Here is a 26,383-nt window from a genome sequence, read left to right as displayed (position 1 = left end):
ACTATGATAATATCTCGATCGAACCTATTTTAAACGACCAGCCGAACAATATTACTGATAAATGTAAGTATAATTTTAACCCCCACATTAATAATTTCGAATTAAAGTAGGTATTTTATAAATACAAACGGATCGCAGTAATATTATCTTTGTTATAATTAAATACTGTATTAATAAATACTGTTATTCAATAATATGGTGTGTATCTCAAAGTTAATTTTCAAAAGGAACGATTTAAAATTATTATTTTATAGTAAGACGTAATTTAGTATCCAACGTGATAAAAGTTTACCAGTGTGTCGCGTGTGCCAGTATAGATATTTATACCTAGATAATATACTCGTATAAATTACCTATTCTCGTGTAAATAAAATTGAAATTTCAAGATTCGAGTTTCTATAACGTCCTGAAAAGTTTTGGTATTGATATTATTGTATATTATTATTTTTTATCTATATTACGTTATAAATAATAATTTAATTTCAGTATTAATAATTTATGTAAGTTTTATGTTTTAAACAGTTTGCAATGTTGCGTCAAATAACACATTGGCCATTATTGATCTCCTCAATCCATCGTGTACAACATGCTGGAAAATAAGTAACGCTAATGCTATGGCCTATTTTCGAACTGACTTTTCCTACATTCAACCGACAATCCAATTAATTGAATCATACGTTACATGGTTGAATATTACCAAAGAAATTACATTCGTATTCACTAACCAAGAAGGTAAATTTATTTTCTATCGATTTTCAAAAATATTGTAAGTATACAAATTATGTCTTCAGATTCAGATCAAGCCGTTACCTATTTAACTTCAGGAAAATCATCCTTAAGAGCTATTGTCTTAAATAAACTAACGTCGAATGAAATTGATCAACTTAAGAATACGAAAATTGGTATTAGACACGTAGCTCTAATAGGAAATAATTTGGATTCATATGTAAAGACAGTTAGTACAAAAATCAATACCTAGTCAACGCTAAGTAGTCATATACCTATATAATGTAAAAATGACTTTTTTAAATCAGATAAATCAAGAGAAATTAATAAAATTGGATGAATCGTGGATAATTGTTACGAACGATACAAGCAAATATAAACTTGAATCGGCAGTGACGCTTATGAAGTTCACATCGTGGGAAAATGGACATACAAATAAAACGACGCGTGCTAGAACATTATTTAACTTCATTTTCTACTTTCTTGGCCGTGTATCACGAGATCGTTTAAAACTTAATTGTAACATGAATTCTGACATGTTAGTGTTAGGAAAACGAAAAGAAACTGAAGATATACTGAACTCGGTATACTTGTAAAATATATCTTAACATTTTAATAACCCAAGTCATAATTTATAATAATTATTATTGTTGTTATAAATAATTATTATGATTTATAGAATGACAAAATTTTATAATTTTTTTAGTACGAATACAAAAATGAGTTTCATTACGACATCGATACTAAACTAATGACGTACAACGAACAAGCAACGATACTAAAATTCAGCCCGGACGGTGTACCTAATCAATTGGGTACGTGGACCATAAATGGAGGTTTAGAAATGAAATACGACGCTTTGACAGTAGTCAGCGGACGTCGATTCTTCAGAGTTGGAACTGCAAAGGTTAGCATGCATTCTATTGGTAATTCTGAATCATATTACCATTGACTGTAATCGTAAGTTTTACGAGTTCTGCTTTTATACCCAAAGTCTATACCTTGGACGTTCATGGAAGACGAGTGGAAAGGTTATTGCATTGATCTAATCGAAAAACTATCTATAGAAATGAATTTCAAATACGAACTAGTCATTAAAGACCAATTTGGCGAGCTCGACCCAGTGACGAACAAATGGAACGGACTTATTGGTGGACTTGTGGATGGAGTGAGTGAACGCGCCTTTATAACCCTTGTATCGTTTGTGTAGGCACATTATTATTGACTTTCGAGCTTTCATATCACCATGTGATTTCTGCAGGAACTGGATATTGTTATAGCTGCGCTCACCATGACATCGGAACGAGAAGAAGTTATAGATTTCATTGCCCCCTACTTTGAACAAACAGGAATATCAATAGGTGATAGAAAAATATTAAATTTTTAATCGATATAGAATTTTTAAAAAAAAAACTTGGGGGCGTCAATTTGAGCGACGTTGTTGAATATAACTATATACCTCGTCATTAATTAGTAGACAAAAGACAAATGTAATGAATGAGTTAAAATATTTTATGATAAATGTATAACATTAACAGAAACCTACATAATACGATAAGGTATTATAACAGTAATTTGCACCTATTTAAAATACTATCTGTAATTACTATTATAAGCTTAGATCATATACAATATATATTGTATAATATGATCTAAGATAATAAGTCTACATCGACCATAGACCCTAACCAAGTTCGTGGTATAAATATCATATATTGAATCTATGTATGTATGTTGATAATTTTACTATGTATACAATAGTAAGCAATATCATACGCAGTAACGAAAAGTTTCGTATTTCTACGAACCAAAATCGTTATTTTTCGTTTTAACATCCAATTCTGTCAAAATGGAAACTGAAAATGTTTATAAAAAAATCATACTTTTAGGAATTTTTGTTTATATACGAAAAATATAAGAGGAATTTTGAATTAAATTTAAATCCTAGCCATTACCACTGAATAGTGAACACTATACCAGGATATTAATTATTTAAACTAAAATATAACTCATAAACTTTCGTGATTTTTACAAACTTTATAAAAATTTGAACTCAAAAAAGTGTATGCTAATGTATTTTTAACATTTAAATTGTTATTATTACATCTTGTGTGTGTTTTTGTAATATATTTTTAAACCTAACCGTAACATTTAGAATTATTTAATTCCATTAATAAATTATTATCATTATTATATTTATTAATATTTATTGAGAAAAAACTTAGTAATTAATAATAGCATAAAAAGAGCCAAAATATTTTGAAATATATAATATCAGACACATAAAATTCTTAAATAAATCTTTATTAAAAAAATCAAAAATCTACTGTAATTTAATAAATTCATTCTTTGATATACAATACAAACAATTTGTCAAAATCTATTTCTAGTTAAAAATTGACATTTTTTTTAATTTCTTTGTTATTTTTCCCAATTATTTTGAAAAGTATCAATCCTCCTAAAGTACCAATTAAATTCGATTCGGGAAATCACATTCATAGCTCTGTTGTACATCTAAAAAAATTAGCAACACGTTTCCCTGACTTTTTGCTAAATATCTATGAGTGTGCAAGTCTAATATACCAATTACCAACTTTAAGTATAAAATTACAATGTTAAAGTGTTTATATGTATTTTATTATCCAGCTCCACAGAAATTGATCAGAACACTAGTAACATATTTCAATGAAGATATTAAATTTAAAATGAATAGTAAAGCAACGCATTCATAAAACAATACTAAATCAGGGTGTGATTAAAAAACCTGCACTTGTTTACATTTCTTCGTTTTATTCCTTGAATATTCTTTAAACATTTTTTTGGTGCATAAGAAAATTACCAAGAAACCCGAACTTATAATTTACTTTAATTGATAAACATTTTTTTTTGTTTTTCATTTAGGTATTTAAAATAAATATTGGTTCAACAAAACCTATTTTAAAAGTAAATTCTTAAAGATACGCTATCGAATAGCGAAATATTGACTCAAAATCAATTATCTTAGCATCGAGAACCGTTAGAGTTATTTATTTTTTTTATAACACTTTATAACACAAGTACTACCATTGAGAATAAGACATTTCTTATAAACTATACCACATCAGTATTGGGTTTTTAATTTTCTGAAAGTTAAAAAAAAAAGTCAATTTTTAAGTATTGATTGTATATAAATGAAAACCAATAGAAAACTTTCTATTCTAAGAATCTAATTATTAAGATCGACAAGCAGATATCAGTAAGTTTCCAGAAAAATCTAATGAATTATCAAATAAAAAAATGGAGGATGGTTAGACTTTATTTTATTAAATAAACAAAAAAAAAACCAGACGATTAAGTACCTAATTCATTTTATTTTTTTTACGTCTTATAAATAATAGTATTATCAATTATTTTTTAAACATAAATGTATATTTTAAATTATTTATGAGTTACGAATTACCTATAATAATATAAACTAATTAAAAAATAAAAAACTTAAAAAACTCTTTTAGGTAAAAAATTATATCTAAGCCACTGTTTATAATATAAATTACAGTTTACTATATTATAGGCCTGCAGATATAATATGCCTACATAGAACACTATCGCCTGTCCATTTCCCCAGTAATTCATGATAACGATATATTTCTAATACATTTCAAATTCAAACATATAATATTGCCTAGCCACAACATCGTGTGATCGTTATTTTGCAATATTAGTAGGTAACTACATTTTCGTATAGAAATTAACATATTAAATACCCATAAATACTCACATTATTTTATTAACATAAATAATATACGCATATACGGTTTGCGTGGACTCTATAAATTTAGTTTTCAGTGTTTTTTTTTTTTGTTCAGATTATTTTACAAGAACAATAAGAGACAAATTAAATAAAAACTAAAATGTTTTTTAGAATTAATTATATGTTATAGGACTTTTGACTCTCGATGTGTCGTTATCAAATATAAAAAAATATACACATGAACATTCATACATACACACACGTATATATATATATACATTCAAGAACTGTAAAGTCACTTAAGGTGACGGCAACAAGAAAAACAACTTCATGTGCTTTTATCTTTCTTTGTGTCTATTTCAAAGTCTGTATACTATATATTATTATGCTGTTACCAGTTACCACCAAACTATTTCAGTGTTGCCTGCCAAAATGTATAACTTTGGTAGTTAGGGCATATAACGATAAATTATATCACTTATTACCCACAGAATCCATTTTTATCCAAACAATGAAAATATTTTCAACAAAAAATACAACTGAGTTTCATCATAAGTAGAATAATTAACTTATTTATAATTATTCCATTTATATAAATATTACGTATACTGCAGGATCCCAATCAAACGATATTCCAGGAAAATCAAATGATTTAAATCATATACACAAATCGTGTACTTACTCGTCGTACTGTTATGCTATACTTATCGTTACAACAGTAAGCCCATATAGTTCTGTCTCTGTAACATTATGTCTACAATTAACACTTATTATGTCTATATGAACGTTGTACACTATTACTCGTATATTGCCAAAATAACAATCTCTGTCGCTTACCATAACCACGTGTCATTTCAGTGATCAGGAAACCATCCAGAAAGACTTCTCTGTTTAAGTTTATGACAGTGCTGAAACCCGAAGTTTGGCTTAGTATCGTAGCTGCTCTGGCCTTGACTGCGTTCATGATCTGGATACTAGACAAGTATTCGCCGTACAGTGCACAGAATAACAAACCCAAATACGAACAATTCCGGTAAATTAATCATAATTTTACAATTTAAATATCTATATAGTGGCAGTATCGTAAGTTTTTCAAAAAAAAAAAAAAAACGATGTTGGGTAATATATTATTATTTTTAAATTTTTGTTTTCGAATAATCGAAAATAAATTACAAAATATATTGATTATGAATGTTTACTTTAGTTGTAAACAAACAAAATGCCCTATATTATAATAATATATTAGACTATAAACAGAAAAAATTCGAAAGTTAAATTTCCATACATAACATAATAAATTACAATACAACCGTGAGTATATAGGTAATAATAGCGTCATAGTGTGTAGTATAGTGTATACACTCTACATCTTACATTAATGTAGGGTTGCACCAACAATCATTAAACATTTGATGAATCAATATTGAGCTAATGGTCCCTTAAACATTATTTAATGGCCCGTAATTGAGCCATTAAATTTTATTGAACCATTAAATTAATCAATTTTTCATACGTCCGGCATATAAGTCTTTATTCCATAATATTATGTTGTTGCATAGGCATTTCACACTCGTAGAGAGCTTTTGGTTCGCCTTGACTTCTTTTACGCCCCAAGGAGGAGGGGAAACGCCAAAAGCGATCAGCGGCCGCGTCTTGGTCGCCGCATATTGGGTTTTCGTCGTCCTCATGTTGGCTACGTTCACTGCAAATTTGGCAGCGTTTCTGACGGTGGAAAGGATGCAAGTGAGCTATATAATAATAATAATATGTTCCTCTGGTTTATACCTACAGTACACACACTGTAACTACACTCAATAGATAATATTAATTATATATTATTTAACGATTCGTTCGTATTGTACCGCTACATGTATAATATATATATATATAGACACCAGTACAGTCCTTACAACAATTAGCTCGACAGTCCAGGATCAATTATTCGGTGATTGACGGTAGCGACGCCCATCAGTTTTTTCGCAACATGAAAATGGCAGAAGATATTTTATACAAGCAAGTATACCTATTTTTAAGTGACCAACCATACGTTATTAAAAACCTACTAAAAATTATGAAATCCACGCAATGTTTGTGATTTTTTTAATTTTTATTTAAATGCATCAGAATAAAAAGGTATTCAAACGGGAAACCACTCTGCTAGATATGTCGAGAGTAGGTCACTACTCACTGTTATGGATTCGTTAAATTTGAATTCAATGATACATCATTTTAGACAAAAAATTATTTTGAGCGGAAACAATCTGTCAGTGTGTCAGCTTGAATATCAGTCAAAATCACTAAGTATTTTTTTTAATATAGTTACCTATATTAAATTCATTTTTTTTTACTATTAGTATTATGATATAGGTTAATAAAAATTTTTTCGAGAATATAGCATTTATTATATTAGTGTTTAATGGTAATAATAATATTATGTATTTACACCATATCTTAACTTATTACACAATTCAAAAGTGAATAATATCTTTCTGTAAACACCGTATAACAGCAAACATTATAGTATAAATAGATAATACCTTATAGAATAAATAAAATATGCCATTGCGTAAGTATAATAAAATTCATGATAATATTATATAATATACGTTACACGAATAAGTTTTAAATTCCAAAAATAATATTTTTGATTTATATAACAAAATAATTAATAGCGTTATTCATCATTGAAATATGTAAATTTGTTCACATAAGAACTTTTTCAAATATTTATAAAAAATAATTGTGTATTATATGTATATTTTAAATTTTTAGTTTAAATATGGAAGTAAAAAAATAACTAATATATATTTTTAATAGTTTTATACAAGTATAAGAATAACTTATCGAATTTTGTATTAAATTTTTAAGAACTGCGATCCATGGAATATTTTTGCATTGACATTAATACAAAAAAAATTCTCATGCCTATAAATAACTCAAAAAGGCTAAAATATTTTGAAAATTATACCATGCATTTCTATACGTCATGATACTATAAACAAGTAGTGAACATTCTAACATTTCGAGTATTCACAATTATTGGTTTTTGAATAATTACAACAAAATAAAGAAAGAAATTTAATCAGTTTACCACGGTTTTCGACGGTTTACCGTAAAAATGTTATTTGCCAACCCCCCTTCGATTAAAAAAGTACCTACTAAGAATTTTTAATTTTGCTCTATCCACATATTAGATCCTATTTACTATCCAAAACTACCCTCAAAGTCGAAAAAAGCATTTTATCGACTACTTATCGCGCACCTACACACAAACACACATCACTGTAAAATCAACACCTACGAATTCATATACCTAACTCTACTCAGACTCTAATAGTTCTTAGAAAATTGCATTCTCTATACTATTCAAGTAAAGTGTGTCTGTGATTGGATTTTGAGAAATATTAAATTATTGAGAAATCCATTAATATTTTTCTATTTTACATAAAATGCCTTGGAACATTTTAGATTCTAAACGGAGCGGATCGATTTTATACAACGAAATGTTTTTTTTTGTGCCATCTGTATATACGATAATAGGTAGTCGATAAAATGCTTCACATTTCAGTTAAAGAGAGGTTTTGAATAGAAAATTAGATCTAGTTTGTATTTTAGAAAGATAAAAATTAAAAATTGATTTTTAAAAAATAAACAAAAAATAACCAAAAAATTAAAGAAAACAAGATTTTGGAAAAATCAATTTTGTTTTTAATTATAAATTAAAAACTAATAACCATAAATATAACTATTTTTCTACTATTTATAGACATTTAAAAGTTCGTCATTTTTAAAATTTGAAAATTATTTATAGTTGAAAGTTTACAAAATGCTATTTTTATAATTAAGGTTTGACAAATTAATGTAACGTTCTTCACTTCTTCATAAGTAGTTCATATTGATACCAAAACAATTTTAAAAATATGTATAAACATAATTTCCATTCTCCGCAAAGAATTGTTTTCCTGACTGATATATCATTAAATACATATCAACATATCCATCAGTGACCCATACGATATTTACCATGCAGCAGAGAACAGAGAGGTAGGTACCCACTTGTCCATCTTTTAAATATGACGAGTCCATAAAATATTTTATTGCCTTAAATCAAATAATTTATAATATGATTAGGTTTAACATGTAGGTACCAATGATTTGTAGCTTTTAAATTGAATTAGAAAAGATTCAAATAAAGCACAAAACATTATTTAAGTGCAAGTAGGTACGACGTACTGAGACCCTGATACAGTGATAGGCACCTACAAATCTACCTATAATAAGTAATAATTGGAATTGTTTAAGTGTTGGGTGTTGGAAGTATCGAAAAAACTTAAGATGCCTAGTAGGTATAGGACACGAAACAAACTTTTTTTGGAGATTGAACAAAAACTATTTTCTTACATATCTTTTGAAGAGTAATATTGTACAATTGTATTTTTTTTATCTTCAATTATTTAATATTTGGTAAGTAATATATAAGTTTAATAATTGATATAACTTTAACTAGAAAATAATATGTACTTGGTACATGTCTACCTGAGCAGTAAGCAAATTACATTATATAAATTGACTGTTTATTAAAATCAATAGTTATAGATAGGTATAATAATATATGTATAGTAATATAGTATACAAAAAAAATTATGTTAGCTACTTATTTGTAATATTATTGCGGTAGGTACCTACCTATAAAATAAAAAAATTCACTTTTATAGCGTATGGAAAGAGATAGCATTAAATCAAACAAACAATCGAAAAGATTTTCGAGTTTGGGATTATCCAATAAAAGAAGAATATGGACAAATATTAGCAGCAATAGAAAGAACTGGAACCGTTCCAAACAGAACAGTCGGATATCAAATGGTGACGTAATTAATACTCCATTTAATTTATATTATAATATTATTATAATAATTTTATCAGTACCGGATCTAGTATATTTTTTATATGGGCAAAGTATAAAACTAATGCCCTCTCATAATTCTCTTCTTGAGTCTTTTTATACCACTGTTATACTTATGTACCAGTTACTCTCTAAAAAAAAAAAAATTACTATTAGGTTATTTGACGCTGTCCCCCCCCCCCCCCGATTTAAATCCAGCCCTGAACATAATACATATTTTATACATCAACCATGTTCAACAATAGGTATTGGACAACGAGCAAGGTGAATTCGCTCTAATTCATGATTCGTCGGACATTGAGTATGAAGTTTATAACAATTGTAACCTGACTGAGGTAGGCGAAATATTTGCGGAAAGACCATATTCGATAGCAGTCCAGCAAGGAAGTCTTATACAAGAGGAAATTAGTAGAAAGTAAATTTATTAAGACTAATTAGTTTTAAATAATACTTAACCGCCAACTGATCTTCTAGGATATTGGATTTGCAGAAAGATAGATTTTTCGAACTATTGAACGCCAAGTATTGGAATGCTTCCAAAACAAGCACATGTCCGAATTCTGATGATAGTGAAGGCATCACATTAGAGAGTTTAGGTAATCCTTAGAAGGATAATTAAGTAATATACTTACTGTCAATTTTTATTATTATAGTAGTTAAATTCTTGTTTATGGTAAGATAGGTACCTATATGATTATATTCAATGTGTAATCTTACAGAAATTGTATCAATATTCTTTTTCTTTGCAATGTACTAAAGTACCTATTCAAGACTGTTCAACTCAAGATGTATGCATAATTTAAAATAATTACTGATTAATTTAATACTAGACTAGAAGTCTGAAGTCTGAGTGAGTAAAACCTAAAGAGTAATAATAATTAAAGTGATTTCAGCCTCCAAACATTAAATTTAATTAAATGCTTCAATGAATATATTATCTTAGATAATATAAAATATAATATGTTATTATTTAAGCTATAAACTAACTCTTTATTAAGTGAAACATTTAATTGTGAATCATAACAAGTCACATGGTCACATAGGTACCTATCAATAAGCCTAATGGAAATACATTTTTCTTAATATTTAAATAATTAAATATTCAGACAAACTCCATACTTACCTTATTAACTATATTGTTTTTAGGAGGCGTTTTCATAGCTACATTAGTTGGCTTGTTGATAGCATTAATTACACTTGCTTTTGAAGTTGTCTATTTTAAACATAAACGCGCAAAGATAGCTGAAGTTAGTGTTGTTAATAACACCATTCATAAGGATAAGCTATTATACGGTCACGAGTTATTCATGACACTAGGCAGAAATTCAAATTCAGATGATCAAACACGTTGGGCAAACAAGATCAAACTAGACTCAACTACAGGCCGACTAAACAATGCATTATTTTTTCGTAGAAATAAATTTCAAAATTAAAACTTTAGTTGTTTGATATAATGTTTTATAATATTTATAAATATAGTATGGATATAAATTGATTAACTAATACATTTCATAAATAAATTATTTTACATTAATTATATATATTATACAAATGTACTATTTCAACATAACACCAAGAGAAAACGGCGGAATTTCAAATATAATCATAATAAAATCAAAAAAATAATATAATAAATATAATAACAACAGATATTTCTATGACTGTCATACATCATTAAAAATTACAAATGTAACATAACAATCGTGCAGTAATAGACAAAACAATAAGTAATCATATAGTAATTCAAGTAATTGTATTGGTGTTAATCCCAAATTGACCCCTACCAATTACCTAAAAATAAAAACAAAATATAAAATAATTAGATTCAAATTTGATTTTTAACAACAAATATATTTTTAGTACTAACTACAATTATATTATTACTATTATTATTTATTCTCTATTATTGTATTATTATATTATTTGATTAAATTTATTTTGTAACCTAACATTAAGTTATGTAACTAGTCTAACATAAATGATTATGATTTTTATTTATGTTGTTTAGTATATTAAATTATTACTTTAGTTCATTGAGAAATTAATTATAAAAAAAAAAAAATTATTTATTAATTTTAAGTTGAATTAGATATTTTATTTCCATTGAAAATATTATAGTGAATATAAAAAAATCCTTTGTTTATATCCTCAAAGCTAAAATTGAAACAATAATTAGATTATAAATTAATTAATATGCATTAGAATAATTTCTTATATGTTCAAAATAATAAGATCATGTAATTACAATAACATATTTTTATGGTGATTATTAGATCGCAGATTTCTATGCATTTAAATTAACCAAATATGAATAAAAAATAAAATATTAAAAAAATATATTTTTTAAACAATAGTGAAATAATTTCAATGGTTAATCATGGTAGTAATTTTTTTTTTGTATCATATTATACGTATTTTATTTTCCTGATTATTTGTGTAAGATCATATTTTTGAAAACCATTTATACCTACAAGTAGAGTTAAGATATGATGACATGCATTTTTTTCTTTGATTCTATATAATTCTATCTTAGCTAAAAATGTAATTCATGCTCCCTTGATACAGAATATTCAAATTTTTTTTTTTTTACTTTTTTAGACATTTTTTTTATATTTTAGGTCATTTTTTGTAATTTTGGTACAATGTGGGGACATTTTTCTTATATTATAATATAGTATAGAACTATAGACAATAGTACATATTTGCACTAAAAGATTGAATATGCAATTAAAATTGTAAAATAAGCCGTTAAAATAGAAAAATGTCGAAATATGCAATAAAAAAATTATCATTTAATAAATTGTTATGTTATGAAACAAATTTTGTGCTCAGCATATCATACGATCAACAAGAATAAATATGCAAATGCATACAAATCCACGCTATAATGATTACATTGTTATATGTTAATCATAAAAAAGTCACATTTATTGAATTTATCCACAGAGTACGCAACATAAATTCATACATTAAGCAGTAAAAACAATTCATAGAGAATAAAGTTTTAAGTATGAAAAATGTAATGGTTCAAAAAAAAAATTGAACAATTTCTTTAATTAGACCTATTGGAATTTGAATTATCTCAAGTATACTAACAATTATGAAATAAAACATTTTTAACTTGAATCGTTAATAGATAATTAATTTACAGTAATATTTTTGGAGCAATCATACACTCTCATTCTTAATAATTGTAGGAAAACAAATCATGCGTTAAGTATCATTGAAAAAATACTATTGCAAAATACTTTAACAAAATTATATAATTATTTATTTAAAAAAATATATCATTTTAAAATATGAATATAAGAAATAATTTGAATAAGTAAAAGAATAAATAATAATTAAACATTATTTTTTTGTATCTTTAAATAATTACACTCAATATGTTATAACATAAAAATCAATAACTTTTTTCAATTTTTTTTTAAAGCAAACCACACTATGTAGTACAATAGTAGGTACTGAAAATAATATGTTTACCATTTTTGTGTGTGCTAACTGAGCAAATTGCGAATTTCCTTATGCATGTGACACAAAAATTCTACATAGGATGGACTATTGTCAATGCCGTGATCTTCAACTAAGAAATGTCTCATAACAGTTTCAATTTTATCTTTCTGTCGTATAATTGAAAGCTATAAACAAAATGTAACATTAAACACACAAAAAATAAATGTGACTTATATTTATCCACAGAAGTATACATACTCTCATAGTGTGGCTTCGTTCTTTTTGAATTTTAGATAACACCTGCCGAACAGCTTTGTTGAGTGGATTATCCAACACAGGAATAGCCGAATGTTCAGTATCAACATATGTAATGCTCTGAACACCAAATACGTCAGTCAAAAATGTTTGACTTAGACCCATACCAAGCCACAAAAACATATAAACTCCATTTTCTAAACACAAAAATATTATATTTATTAAAACAAAAAATAAATAGAAGAATAAAAAATGCTTTTTTTACCCAAAATATAAGCTCCATTTTCTGCAAACTTTTCAATAGAACACCTTAATTGATCTGGTATTGAAACATCATCTAATAGTTTTTCATCAGCGAGTGTATGGATAGGAATCAGACGTGGATAGAAATAACCTAATGTTGTAGGTATATCCGCAGTGATAACAAGATGCATATTAAACCAACGATCATCAACTGTCATATCAGGACCTATATAAAAAAATGTATTAATTGTTTTTATTTTTATTATAAGTAAATAAAATAAATAACATACCACCGGACATTGCATCAGATTTGATCAAACAATTAACATATAGAGGCATAAGTTTCATGCATTCAGGTAATATAAGTTGACCGGCTGAAGATGGTGATGCACAATGTTTTCTATAAGTAGCTAATATTTGAGCAGTCTTATTAGTAATTGCGTCCTTTACTTGTCGTCCAGAACTTTCCAATATTTTATACATAACTAAATAAAGTTTTAATAAAATTTAAATAATTCAATCCACGCTATAAAAACAAATACTACATACCTTGTTTTCCGAAGAAATTCATTATTGTATCTAAATCACAGCTACGATATAATTCACCCATTTGTCCACTAGAACGTAATGATAGATTTAATATGCGTACACGCCTTTGCCCACTACATGATGTGTATAACATAGCTGTTTGTACCAATACTCCATCTTGTTCATCAAGCTTATCATCGTGTTTTACTTCAATTGCAATAGCCTGGAAGTAAATGATAATAAATAATATAAAAAATGGTAAAACCAACACAATAATTTTATAATATAAAAAGTAAAGTTCACTGATTTAATGATTTGGATAGACTAAGAATACAGAGGAATAGTGTTGTGTGTTATTATTTGTAATACCTAAATATTTATAAATTGTAATATAAATTTAAAAATAATAAATAACTTACAGTCAATTTTGTGATTATGAAAATTAATCGTGCAGTTTTAAATACTTAAAAAGTGTCTTATAAGTTTTTTTTTACATGGCGAACCATATTTATAGTATTATATTTTGAAATAGGGTACTATTTTTAAATGTGTGTAATATAAAAATATAATACTATAATGGACTACTAAATTATAGCAAATTCTAAGAACTATTAAGAAACTTCCATATTAAAGAATTATTTTTGAAAACCCTGACCTTTATTGTTAATCATGCGTTAATTCTATTTAACAAATTTCTCTAAAATACAATTTATTTTGTTCCCCTAAAACTTTATTATATGGAAGTTCCACTGTATTAGGAAATATATTGATGCATTACATCTATAAATTCTTGTACTTAGTATTGTAAATCACAATGTATCAAATGTATAGAAATCGGATTCACAAATTTGATTATCACGACAATTTGACATAATAGCAATGACTCAAACAATTGCATTTACAAAAATAACAACTTTTGAAAGACGTAACGAGATACTGGAAATATGAATTTTAGATCAAGAAGAGAAGTGAAGATGCTACTTATAAGCCCCCAGCACAGCATATTTAAATGTTTCAGAGCCATTGAATTCACAGCTCCTTCACGTTTTACACTTTAACATACACTTGTTATATTTGAATTAAATTTAATAAACAAACTATTTTCAATTATAATCGATTTAAACAATCATTTTGAAATCCACAACTTAAAGAGATGGAAAGTAAGAACGCTACAATACTTTAAAGTAAAATATTATTTTTTCCAAAATTAGACTAGAAAATTAGTTTTGACTGTAGATTAGATCACCTTGTACATATTTTGATGTTAGTCACCTAAATATAAATTAACTAAAATATTATATTTTAAAGCAGGTTTTGTAACATACTTTATCACAATCAATAGCAGCTAATTCAACATCTGTAGAGTTTGACATAAAGAAATGCCCATAGAAATCAGTAGGACGAGTACCAGTAGATGTCCGTACACGCATTACAGCATCAAAAACAGTTGGTCGGCTAATGTCATGTTTTAAATCAGATAAAAATCGTTGACCATCAACTTCAGCCTAAATTTTAAAAATATTAATTATATTAACTATACAAAGTGAAAACATGAACATATCATTAAAATAAATAAAATCCAAAGAACTTACTTGGAAATATGTGTATTTGAAAATTTCACCACCACTAATTTTAGAAATTTGACCAATAGTAGGTAAATCAATATAAGAATTATTAGTGATGAATAAATCAACACTACATCCAACTTGAACACATTCTTCTCCCAATTCTTTATAAACATTAGTTTGTGGATCTGTTTAAAATATATATTTAATGTTTATTTATCAGTAAAAATTTAAAAATTATTCAATGTTTATCTTACTCAAAATAGTTTTTTCTTTATCGGTGGCAAGTAATTTTCGATCTTCCCGATTCTTAAGTTTACCTGGAGCTTCTGCTATAGGCAAGGATGAATGGAATACAAATAATTTACCACAACAATCTGCGTTCTAAAGAAACAATGTTTTTTATATAATTAATTAAAGATTGTTAAGAACTACCCTATTAGAAAACAAAAAAACATAACAATATTACTAAATTGTTTTTTATACATATCTTATCAAGGATAGAATTAATAATATTTCAAAACAAAATGTACCTTCAATGCTTCCATTCCTGCTTTTATTGCTGGTAAAAGAATAGTTTCAGTAGTCCTTGTTTCATTAAACTGAGTGGGAATTTGTTCCATAAGTACATCGATAACTTGAGATGATTCTTCTGGATCACATAAGAACCCATCTAACAATGGCATAAACACTTCAGAAGTATCACCAACAATCATCATTTGAGGAACAGCTAATGTTTCCTGAAATATATTTAATTATTTTAATTACTAATCGTTAATTTTTTATAATACATTATAATTTATAATTACTAATAAACATATACCATGAATATACTCATATAATGCCATAACACACATAACTAACAGGGAATAGAAAGTTCATAACAATGAGCACTTCAAACCCATCAAAGGTTTCAATTAACAAAACATTATGGTTTTGTAGATATATTTATAAGTGTAAAACCAAGCTTGTGTTGTTAACTTTAGTATTAGAGTGAATTATTAAACTTAAAGTTAAGAACATTATGAGACATGCTTTTTACGTAGACTTTTTAACTGTCATTAACAATTTTAAAGCAATATATTATAAGCATTTTGAAATTGTAGAATTTTACTCATACTCACATAAAAATTGAAAAAATTATTAAAAAAAAAAAACAATGTATAAATAAAGATAATATTTTTAACTTAAAGTTTATTAAAAGATTACTAACATGAGAGGTAACAACATAAGTTGGTTCTACTGAATTTCAATTTGTGTTATTTTGCACATAGATCAGTGAGATAACAAATAGTCCTCCTTAAGTTTTAAAAAAGTTTTTGATTTTTTACCTACAAACGAACATGAAACTATTTCAATTCTAACTTAAACAGACATTTTGAAAAAAAATTGTAAAAACACCAGAAAAGTTTGAAAATATAATGTAAGAAAGCATACAATATATAAAACTAAAAATAAATGTCCAATCAATTAAGCTTTATTTAAAATAATCCCAGATTCAAAAAAAATTGTTTGAAAGTGAAAAATATATTTCTATACCTCACCTTTTTTTATACAAAATTACTTTAAGTTTATATTTTTACAAATGAATAAGAAAATGATACTAATATAATAAAATACAATAATGATAAAATATTTTGTAATTTAATCTTATTATAAACATTTGCTTAACTTTTTAGCTTTATCTTATCAAAAATAATTAATTTTTTTATGTTCTTATGAAATTGTTTTATCTAAATTTAGTTTAAGTATGCTAAGTTTTTTTTTTTTTACCTTGATATTATAAAAATGAACAGTTGTATCATAAGTTATAAAACCAACACGTATTTTACTTTTTTCACTTCCCAACTCAGTTGGTAATTGAGTTAATAGCTCTTTCATGAAAGCACATATGAGTCGAACAAGTCCAGATTTAATATTATTGTAAGAAACATCTATTACAAATATATATGCAGGAGGTTTTGGTTGAATTTCTTTCTGAAAAATACAAATAAAAACATTATATAAAATTTAACTGATATTTATTACAGATCAATAAAATAAAATATTGTTTATTTTATAAAGCAGATATCATAGTTGAAACAGTTATAATATCATAGAACACAACATAAGATTAATAAAACAAATAAATATAGGACAGGTGACATTGTAACAATGAAATAATAGTTAACTATTAGAAATAAAAAGTATGGTTAGGTAAATTAACTTTTGACACAATATCAATAAAGCAATTAAATAGAAAAATATTTGGAATAATTAAAATAACATTTTCAATACATAGTACTGGAACTTTCAAACTATGGGATCCGCAAACACAGAATGAACAAAAACCTTAAAAAATATAACTTAGAGTTAACATTGTAGCCATACTCAAATAGAAGAACTAATAAATAGGTAATATACATATCTCTCTTTCGATGAATAATAAGTTTAGGGTGCCCCAGCAGAAGCGCATATTCAAAGGATGCCAAGATTTTTTTGTTTCTGAGTTAGCTGCATTGTTCCAATATTTTTCTTATTTTATAACATCTCTCATTTGTAAATTTTTCATCGCAAAGCAGTTTTTGGCATTCATCGTTATGGAGAGGTTCACAGTGAAAAAACGCATAACAATAGTGAAAACGCGCCACAATTGCAGGTGGAGAGTGTTTTGCTGAAACCTTGCGAAAGCTTTAGACGAAAAAATGCGCCTTAGTGAGCAACAATAACTCGTTTGTTAGTAAAATTCGAGAAAACTGGCTCAGTTGTGTCTAAAGATCGTCCGAAGCTTTCACAAGGTTTCAGCAACATACTCTCCACACTTGTAGTACATTTTCACTAATGTTACGCATTGTTCCACTGTCAACCTCTCCATAACAACAAATGCAAAAAACTGCTTTGCGATGAAAAATGGGAGATGTTATAAAATAAGAAAAACATTGGAACAAAGCAGCCAACCCAGATACAAAAAAATCCTGGCATCCTTAAAATATGCGCTTCTACTGGGACACCCTGTAGAAACTATGCTTATAATCAGAATCTACTATGTTATGAGTGGTAACACATAACAACTAACAAGACTTTTAAGCCTTATGAAACATTGATTTATACTTTTAACACATTTGATGCTGCTGACCTAATTACTAATTTTCAATTTAATGTTAGTGACACATGACAAGTCATAATTTGTACTGTTTCAATGCACCAGTAACCATAAGTGAATTTTGGTAAACTTATTTGGGATAAGACTAGGTTTATTTGTTATAAGCAATATTATTTACACAAAATAAATATACCTTATTGAAAAAAAAAAAATTGAATTTAGAGTGTGATCCTTTATAATATTTAAGGTAGTCATTGTGGATAACTATACAATAAATAAATGATGGTCTTATGACCAACTGACACAAAAACAATTCAGTAGAAAATAAACTCCTGGTTTGTCAATAAGACTGACTGTGATGCAATAAAGTATCATTGAATTTATATATACAATAAGAACTGGCATATTAATGTATAGCAATAATTGAATGTGTTAATAAAAATAAATTCTTTAAATCCAACAATTTTAAAAAAATAAATGTTATTAAAAGAATATGCATAAATATTTAATCAGTTTAACAAATCATTATAAATGCCTTTAAATTTTAAACATTTAATTTGCACTAAAATTTAAAATAAATACTAATGATTATACATACCCTACAATACTCTTTTGGAACAATAAATTCATATGAACCAAAACATAATTCAGGCCTTTCAGAACGGTCAAGCCGCTGACCAGTATGATCCAAATGTTGAAAATATTCAACTGGTACTAAAAAAAAAAAAAAAACATTTTATTTTATTAAAAATAAACTTTTAACTAAGGACAAATGAAAAATTACCTTCTGTTGTAGCTTTACATAAAAGACAAGTAAAGTGTTTTCCACCATCAATGAACTGCATAAATGGACTCATGTAAGCTTTACACCTTTTACATCTAACTGGTCCAAATTCACCAGTATTTATAATAGGTAAAGGATACTCATCGGGTTTTATTTTTGCTAATGGACTGATGACTAATCCAAATGGTACAGAAGTCTAAACACATTTAAAAAGTAGTTACTTGATACGTTTCAATTATTTACAAAAAAAAAAAAAACAATTGTATTCACCTGTTTCATAATGTCCGTTGTAGTGGGTACGCAATACATAGTTGATCTTATTAATCTAGGTGATGCATTACCAGAATCTTGAACAGTGAAATCTGTAGTAACTAAAGGGGGCACTAGACCTCTTTGATTAGTTAAAAATAAACCACTTTTACTTTGTTGGTCATCTTGTATAACTTGTACCTGAATACAATTGAATATTATAATTTTTAATTGTATAAACAAATCCCATGTAATTTAATACTAACTGGACTTGGCATCTGATCTGGATCTAATCTCCTACTTGGAGCTGGCTGACCCATATAGGCTGGTGTACCTTGATTAAAACCAGCTTGTTGTGTAGAGTAACCTGCTTGTTGAGGTGGATACCCAGGTTGTTGAGGTGGATACCCAGGTTGTTGAGGTGGATACCCAGATTGTTGAGGTTGATAACTAGGTTGTTGAGGATTGAAACCGTTATGTTGCTGAGAATATCCAGGTTGTTGAGGTTGTTGAGACGTTAAACCAGGCTGTTGAGGTGGGTAACCAGATTGTCGTGGTGGTAAATTACCGGCCTGAGAAGGAAAACCCATTTGTTGAGATGGTAAATTTCCTGGTTGAGGAGGAAAGCCATGTTGCTGTTGAGATGAAATAGGTTGTGGTAGAAAACCTGATTGCTGCAGTGTTGAATTGGGTTGTGGTGGAAAACCAGGCTGCTGCAGTGTAGAATTGGCTTGTGGTGGAAAACCTGGCTGCTGCAGTATTGAATTGGGTTGTGGTGGAAAACCTGGTTGCTGTGGTGTCAAACTAGGTTGTGGCGGAAAACCTGGTTGCTGCGGTTTTAAATTAGTCTGAGATGGAAAACCTGGCTGCTGTAGTGTTGAATTAGGCTGTGGTGGAAATCCTGGCTGCTGCGGTTTTGTTAAATTGGCTTGTGTTGGAAAACCTGGCTGCTGCAGTGTTGAATTGGGTTGAGGTGGAAAACCTGGTTGCTGTGGTGTCGAACTGGGTTGAGGTGGAAAACCTGGTTGCTGTGGTGTCGAACTGGGTTGAGGTGGAAAACCTGGTTGCTGTGGTATCGAACTAGGTTGTGGCGGAAAACCTGGTTGCTGTGGTGTTAAATTAGGTTGTTGTGGGAAACCTGACTGCTGCAAAACTGAATTAGGTTGTGGCGGGAAACCAGGTTGTTGAGTTTTTGTTGAATTAGCTTGTGGTGGAAAACCTGGCTGCTGTAGTGTTGAATTAGGCTGTGGTGGAAATCCTGGCTGCTGCGGTTTTGTTAAATTGGCTTGTGTTGGAAAACCTGGCTGCTGCAGTGTTGAATTAGGTTGGGGTGGAAAACCAGGTTGCTGCGATATTGAATTAGGTTGTGGCGGGAAACCCGGTTGCTGAGTTTTTGTTGAATTGGCTTGTGGTGGAAAACCTGGCTGCTGCATTGTTGAATTAGGTTGAAGTGGAAAACCTGGTTGCTGCTGTGTTGAATTGGGTTGTGGTGGAAAACCAGGCTGCTGCAGTGTGGAATTAGGTTGGAGTGGAAAACCAGGTTGCTGCGATATTGAATTAGGTTGTGGCGGGAAACCCGGTTGCTGAGTTTTTGTTGAATTGGCTTGTGGTGGAAAACCTGGCTGCTGCAGTGTTGAATTAGGTTGAGGTGGAAAACCTGGTTGCTGTGGTGTCGAACTAGGTTGTGGCGGAAACCCTGGTTGCTGTGGTTTTAAATTAGTCTGAGATGGAAAACCTGGCTGCTGCAATGTTGAATTGGCTTGTGGTGGAAAACCAGGCTGCTGCAGTGTGGAATTAGGTTGAGGTGGAAAACCTGATTGCTGCAGTGTTGAATTGGGTTGAGGTGGAAAACCTGGCTGCTGCGATGTTGAATTAGATTGTGGTGGAAACCCAGGCTGCTGCAGTGTGGAATTGGGTTGAGGTGGAAAACCTGGTTGCTGAGGTTTTAAATTATTCTGAGATGGAAAACCTGGCTGCTGTGGAGCATGATTAGGTTGTCTCGAAAAATCTGATTGAGATATTGAATTAGATGTTGGTGGATAATTTGATGGCTGATATTCTAATTTTTGAGTAGATAAATCCGATTGGGATGGAACATTTTCAACCAATTGTGGTTGTTGAACATTGCTTGAATACGGTTTTTGAGAACGAGATTGAGGTGAAACAACAGAAAAGGCTGATTGAATAGGTTGAGATGAAGTTAATCCAGAACCAATTTGATTTGAAACCAAATTTGAGGTATTTGTATTAAATTCATTGGATTTCCCATACATTGTCTCACTTAAATTATTAGGAGTGCCATTATTAAAATCTCTTGATTCTTGATTAATAATTCCATCGTGAATATTTGATTCAACACTATTTCCAGGAAAAGCAGATTGTGGTATTGTATTACTAGTTTTGTCTAGAAAATTATCTGAGGAATTTTGACTAAAACTTCCTCCAAAAGGTACTGATGAAGAAAATTGCTTAGGAGGCCCAGTCAGTTCAACATTAAAATTGGCAGGTGAATATGATTGCGAAGTATTTACTTGTGGTCCACTTGAAAAGTTGCTAATACTACTCGGCTAAAAAATTAAAATAATATTAATTCATAAATATATATATATATCTTTTATAATTAATTATTAAGTTATAAATTACCAAAGTATTATTTTGAACTAGTGGTACTGAAGGTCTATTATTAAATCCCAGTTGTGAAAATTGATCATTCAACTGTCCTTCAGCCTGGTTATAAGATGGTACATCTATAATTAAAATAAATAATATAGATAATGCAAATTATATATTAATTAATTAATTGATTCAAAAGCTATTTATTTGTTCAACTATTTTAAAATAATAATTTCACATACATTTGTAATTTTAATTTTGAATATTCAAAGATGTTCAAAACACATTCCATAAAATAATATTGTAAATTAAAATTTAATTTCAAATAAAAAATAAAAATACTTAAATTTAAAACTATTGTAATGATAGTGATAACACCATGAAAATACCTAGAACTTGCTGGATTTATTTTAATAAAATTTAAAGTGTTATATTTAATCAATTTTAAAAGCATCAGTACACTTTCTTTTTAAATTTAAAACACATGTTTATAATATGAAAATTGTTTTATATTCTTACCCCTAAAATAAGTTGACTGTGTATAATAAAATATTCTATACTTAAAATAAGTACCTATTCAGCAATTAATATTTAAAAAAGTAAATTATTATCAAATTAAAATTTATCAAAACAAAAATTTAAATAACAATAATACATCAGTTTAAAGGTCAACAGTTATAAAAACATAAAGCATTTTATATTTAATCATTATTTACCGTCACACTTGTTACTAGTATAAAACCAAAACATAACAGTGAAATCATTCTAAGAGATTGTTACTTACTGTTCGATGATGTATTATGTTGACCATTTTGTTGTGGTGTTGGAAGAGCGCCATAATTTTGTGTTGGACGCTCTTGTGCAAATTGAGAATTATTCATTTCTTGATCAACTGAAATAATTGTATATATACTGTAAAAATAATCAAATTGTAAAATGATCTACACATGAACTTATTGATAAGTAAGCAAATAATGCACACTCTCACCAGTTTGAAAATATCCAACAATATTGGCAAATGCCAACCGTAAATGGTTAACTTTTTTTCACTCAGGCATTTACAATTAACTTTAACAGTATTTAGATCTCAAAATCTTAACATCACACATCAACTGGTCAGGCAGAGCCGAAATGCTATTCGTGCCACGTAAGTGTGTATCACGCATGCGCCACCAAAGCCACGTTCCGAACTATTTCGTAGCCAATTAAATCGACCGAAAACCGCGGGTTTACTATAAATTCAAAATTCTGTAGGAAATATCTGTTCAAACTGAATATTAGCATTATATAATAAATATTATCGTTATATTCTGTGATATTAGATACTTATGACCAGGGCCGTACTCAGACCGTTTTTTCGGGTCATACCAGGCCTATGACTATTTTTAAGGGGTCTGTACTTAAATATTGATGGGCCCCGGTTATAGCTTAGATAACGGACCCTAACAATTTTTACAATTTATTCATTTATTAACATAATTTATTTGTTTCCAGATATTATAATGTTTAATTTAGTTATAAGTTTTTGTATGTAATAAGAAACATTTTTCTTTAAAAATAATAAGGAGAATAAGGGAGCAAATTTAGTTAGCCCAGAGACCGCTAAAACTGAGTTAGATAAGTCTCTGATTACAACCTTAGTAAAATTATACACCAGTACACCACAGACTAACTATTGTCATAATGATGTTCTCGTATTATTGAAATACCGAGTAACAAATAATCATTTCAAGACCTTAACAAGAATAGGAGAATCTAGATAAAAGTGCTCATTAAATTGGTTATTCTTAACAATATATTAAACATAGATTCTCCTACTGTGGAAATAATATGAAATACTCACATAACTATACATAGAATGATTTTCACAACAATAAAAATTCATTTTCCTAAAAAATATTAAAGATAGGTAATGAGAATATTAATTGTTTTACATGATTTGAAGTCAGAGATAAAACAATATTTTGAATAAAATCATATTTGTTGCTATTTTTATCGTAATTATTTTTTAAATTTTTACCTTTTTGTCTAAGATGCGCGATACTATGACAGTATATCTTTTATATTGTCATATTTTTTAACACAGGACACTTTTTTTTTTATTTCAAATAAAAAGTGGATTACTTATAGGTATCTATTTATTTGAAGTTAAAATTGGTACCTACCTAAGTGAAATAACAGGAGACAAACATATTGTGGGGTACTCAGTGGCGTATTTAAGGAGCCCGCCCTCCCCCTGGCCCTGGTCGGTGTAGTACATTAGATTCATTAGAACACATTAACTCAATAATACCTTAGCTACTTAAATGTATGATTTTGATATTATATCCGATGGCCCTTTCCTTGGTAGATTTTCGACTGTGTCGTTGGGGGTTATCTACATCGGAGTTGGTAAATTGCGTCCCGCAAAAAAGGTCATAGTTATATACTGTGCAAATTGCGGCCCGAGTATATTTTATACATAAACGTAAATTGCAGCCAGGGTATATTTGAAATGTACGTAAATTGCGGCCAGGGATATTCCGATTTCCGATCGGCTGGTTCTACAACTACCTATCACAGTTGTACCATCCGGCATCCACCCTTGTGCAACTCTATTACCTACGTTCATCTAAGATTTATACTTAGATAGGAACTTATCTATTAAATTCTTATAGAGATTTGGACATTTTACCTAGATTCATAAAATGTAAAAATTTGTACATTTACAGTTTTATACAGTTTACTTTTATGATTTTTTTATGTAGGTAAGTATCTAATTCATAAAATTATTAGAATTAAGGACATAAAAAATTATAACAGCTGACAACATACAACAACATTATTTACATTATATTACCTATACATTACCATTTATACATTATATCATAAATCATAATGTATAATAAGACTAGGATCTGGTACCCTGGTGTACCTCGATTCTGATGATTAAAAGCCACCTGTGGTGACTTGATGAGAGATAAGTGAAAATCGTTTCAACATAAATTCGGTCGAGCAGTAAGTCTGGAAAAATCAGTCACCAACAGATGATCGAAAAGTACATTTTTTTGCATTCGCATTCCTACCTACTGTTTTTCAAGTTATCTATTTTGTTTTATTTTTAAATCATTTCCTTCTACTGCCAATTATCTAGGTACCTTCTAGATTACATCATATTTATTATAATATAATATAATATACGAATATTGTGAAGAAAGTACTTGTATTTGGAGGAGCTTAACTGCTTAACCTCTTCATATGCTCATCAACATCATTCATCAATAATATGCTAGGTATACAAACGTCAAACATTTACTTATTTAGATTTTGATACCCAGCAACCATTTTATTTATTTTTTTTTCAATTTAAACCATACAATATTTAAATGTAAAATTATTAGGTCATTGTAAAAATCGTAATAGTTTATTGGGTACTACAGTTTATTTTTCTTTTAGTTAATGTCTACGGGTTTATTATTATTTAAGTAGGTATTATGTTAAGAAATTAGATGTACGAGTATTAATAAAATAAGTAGATTAAGAAAGTTATGTACCTCTAATTCTGCTTAAGACTAAAAAGGTTTTTATTGTGTAATGAAGTATATATTTTACACTTAAGTCTTCAGTGTATAACATTAGGTATTAAGGTAATGAATTCATGAAAACTCACATTTCAGTAAACCTAAGTGTATTTTAATGGTTTGTTTCTCTCTTTTGAAATATCTTTGAATCTGAATAATTAGTTTAATATAGGTATATGAATATAATAAACATTTAGTTTAGGTATTTAAGTATTTGTTTATTATGGAGTATTATATAGATGTACTATGTTCAGTATATTATTTACTATTCAGTATAGTCATTTGTTTATAAATGTTAATAGATAAATTAGTATGCTTCTGATAAAATTATGTTTAAATCTTTCTATAAATACACACACTTCAAACTTAGAGATGTATAAATTATTAATTTATCTATAGATATTAGTATCAAATGTAAATATATCTTTATATGTCAATAATACTGCCTATTTAATTTAAACCACAGGCATATTTTGTAATACTGTTAATACAAAGTTCTAACTAAAATCTAATCTAAATAAAAAGAAAACATATTTCATTATAATTTATTCCTAAGATGCTAGGTCACCTTATTTTTTCAATTCGTAATAATATTAACATATATGTTTGTCATAATCACAACATTTTCAAAATTGAGAAAGATTAATTAAATAAATACAAATAAAACATCAGGGATAAAAATTAACAAATAA

The 26,383-nt window shown here is 28.1% G+C and overlaps 2 protein-coding genes across 51 annotated transcripts; one reads left to right on the top strand and one right to left on the bottom strand.

The window, feature by feature from the left end:
* The first annotated feature begins 809 nt into the window (after positions 1-809).
* On the top strand, positions 810-11,991 carry LOC114131067 (ionotropic receptor 25a). Its single transcript, XM_027996195.2, has 13 exons — positions 810-955; positions 1,035-1,310; positions 1,433-1,633; positions 1,721-1,894; positions 1,988-2,087; positions 5,315-5,489; positions 6,016-6,199; positions 6,348-6,469; positions 9,172-9,319; positions 9,605-9,774; positions 9,834-9,955; positions 10,506-10,769; positions 11,978-11,991. The coding sequence occupies exons 2-13, from the start codon at positions 1,128-1,130 to the stop codon at positions 11,989-11,991; spliced, it is 1,857 nt and encodes a 618-aa protein (XP_027851996.2). The 5' UTR covers positions 810-955; positions 1,035-1,127.
* LOC114131086 (protein transport protein Sec24D) lies at positions 10,969-23,287 on the bottom strand. 50 transcript variants are annotated; one of them, XM_050198382.1, is made up of 20 exons: positions 23,120-23,287; positions 22,916-23,043; positions 22,162-22,265; positions 20,462-22,085; positions 20,264-20,302; positions 19,785-20,185; positions 19,540-19,719; positions 19,270-19,465; positions 19,084-19,199; positions 17,177-17,380; positions 15,937-16,143; positions 15,661-15,787; positions 15,431-15,591; positions 15,164-15,343; positions 13,860-14,061; positions 13,601-13,795; positions 13,333-13,536; positions 13,071-13,264; positions 12,843-12,997; positions 10,969-11,150 (listed from the first exon to the last, which is right to left on the bottom strand). In XM_050198382.1, the coding sequence occupies exons 2-19, from the start codon at positions 23,010-23,012 to the stop codon at positions 12,857-12,859; spliced, it is 4,572 nt and encodes a 1,523-aa protein (XP_050054339.1). In that variant the 5' UTR covers positions 23,013-23,043; positions 23,120-23,287; the 3' UTR covers positions 10,969-11,150; positions 12,843-12,856. The 50 variants fall into 50 exon arrangements, with proteins under 50 accessions (XP_050054339.1, XP_050054348.1, XP_050054353.1 ...); XM_050198391.1 differs by having other exon boundaries at positions 19,785-20,302; positions 20,462-20,500; positions 20,819-22,085; XM_050198396.1 differs by having other exon boundaries at positions 20,819-22,085.
* Positions 23,288-26,383: the final 3,096 nt, after the last annotated feature.

This window comes from Aphis gossypii, chromosome 1 (assembly GCF_020184175.1).
Source record: "Aphis gossypii isolate Hap1 chromosome 1, ASM2018417v2, whole genome shotgun sequence".
NCBI lineage: Eukaryota > Metazoa > Arthropoda > Insecta > Hemiptera > Aphididae > Aphis > Aphis gossypii.
The sequence above is the reverse complement of the archived record's forward strand: the minus strand, read 5'-3'. Positions and strand labels throughout refer to the sequence as shown.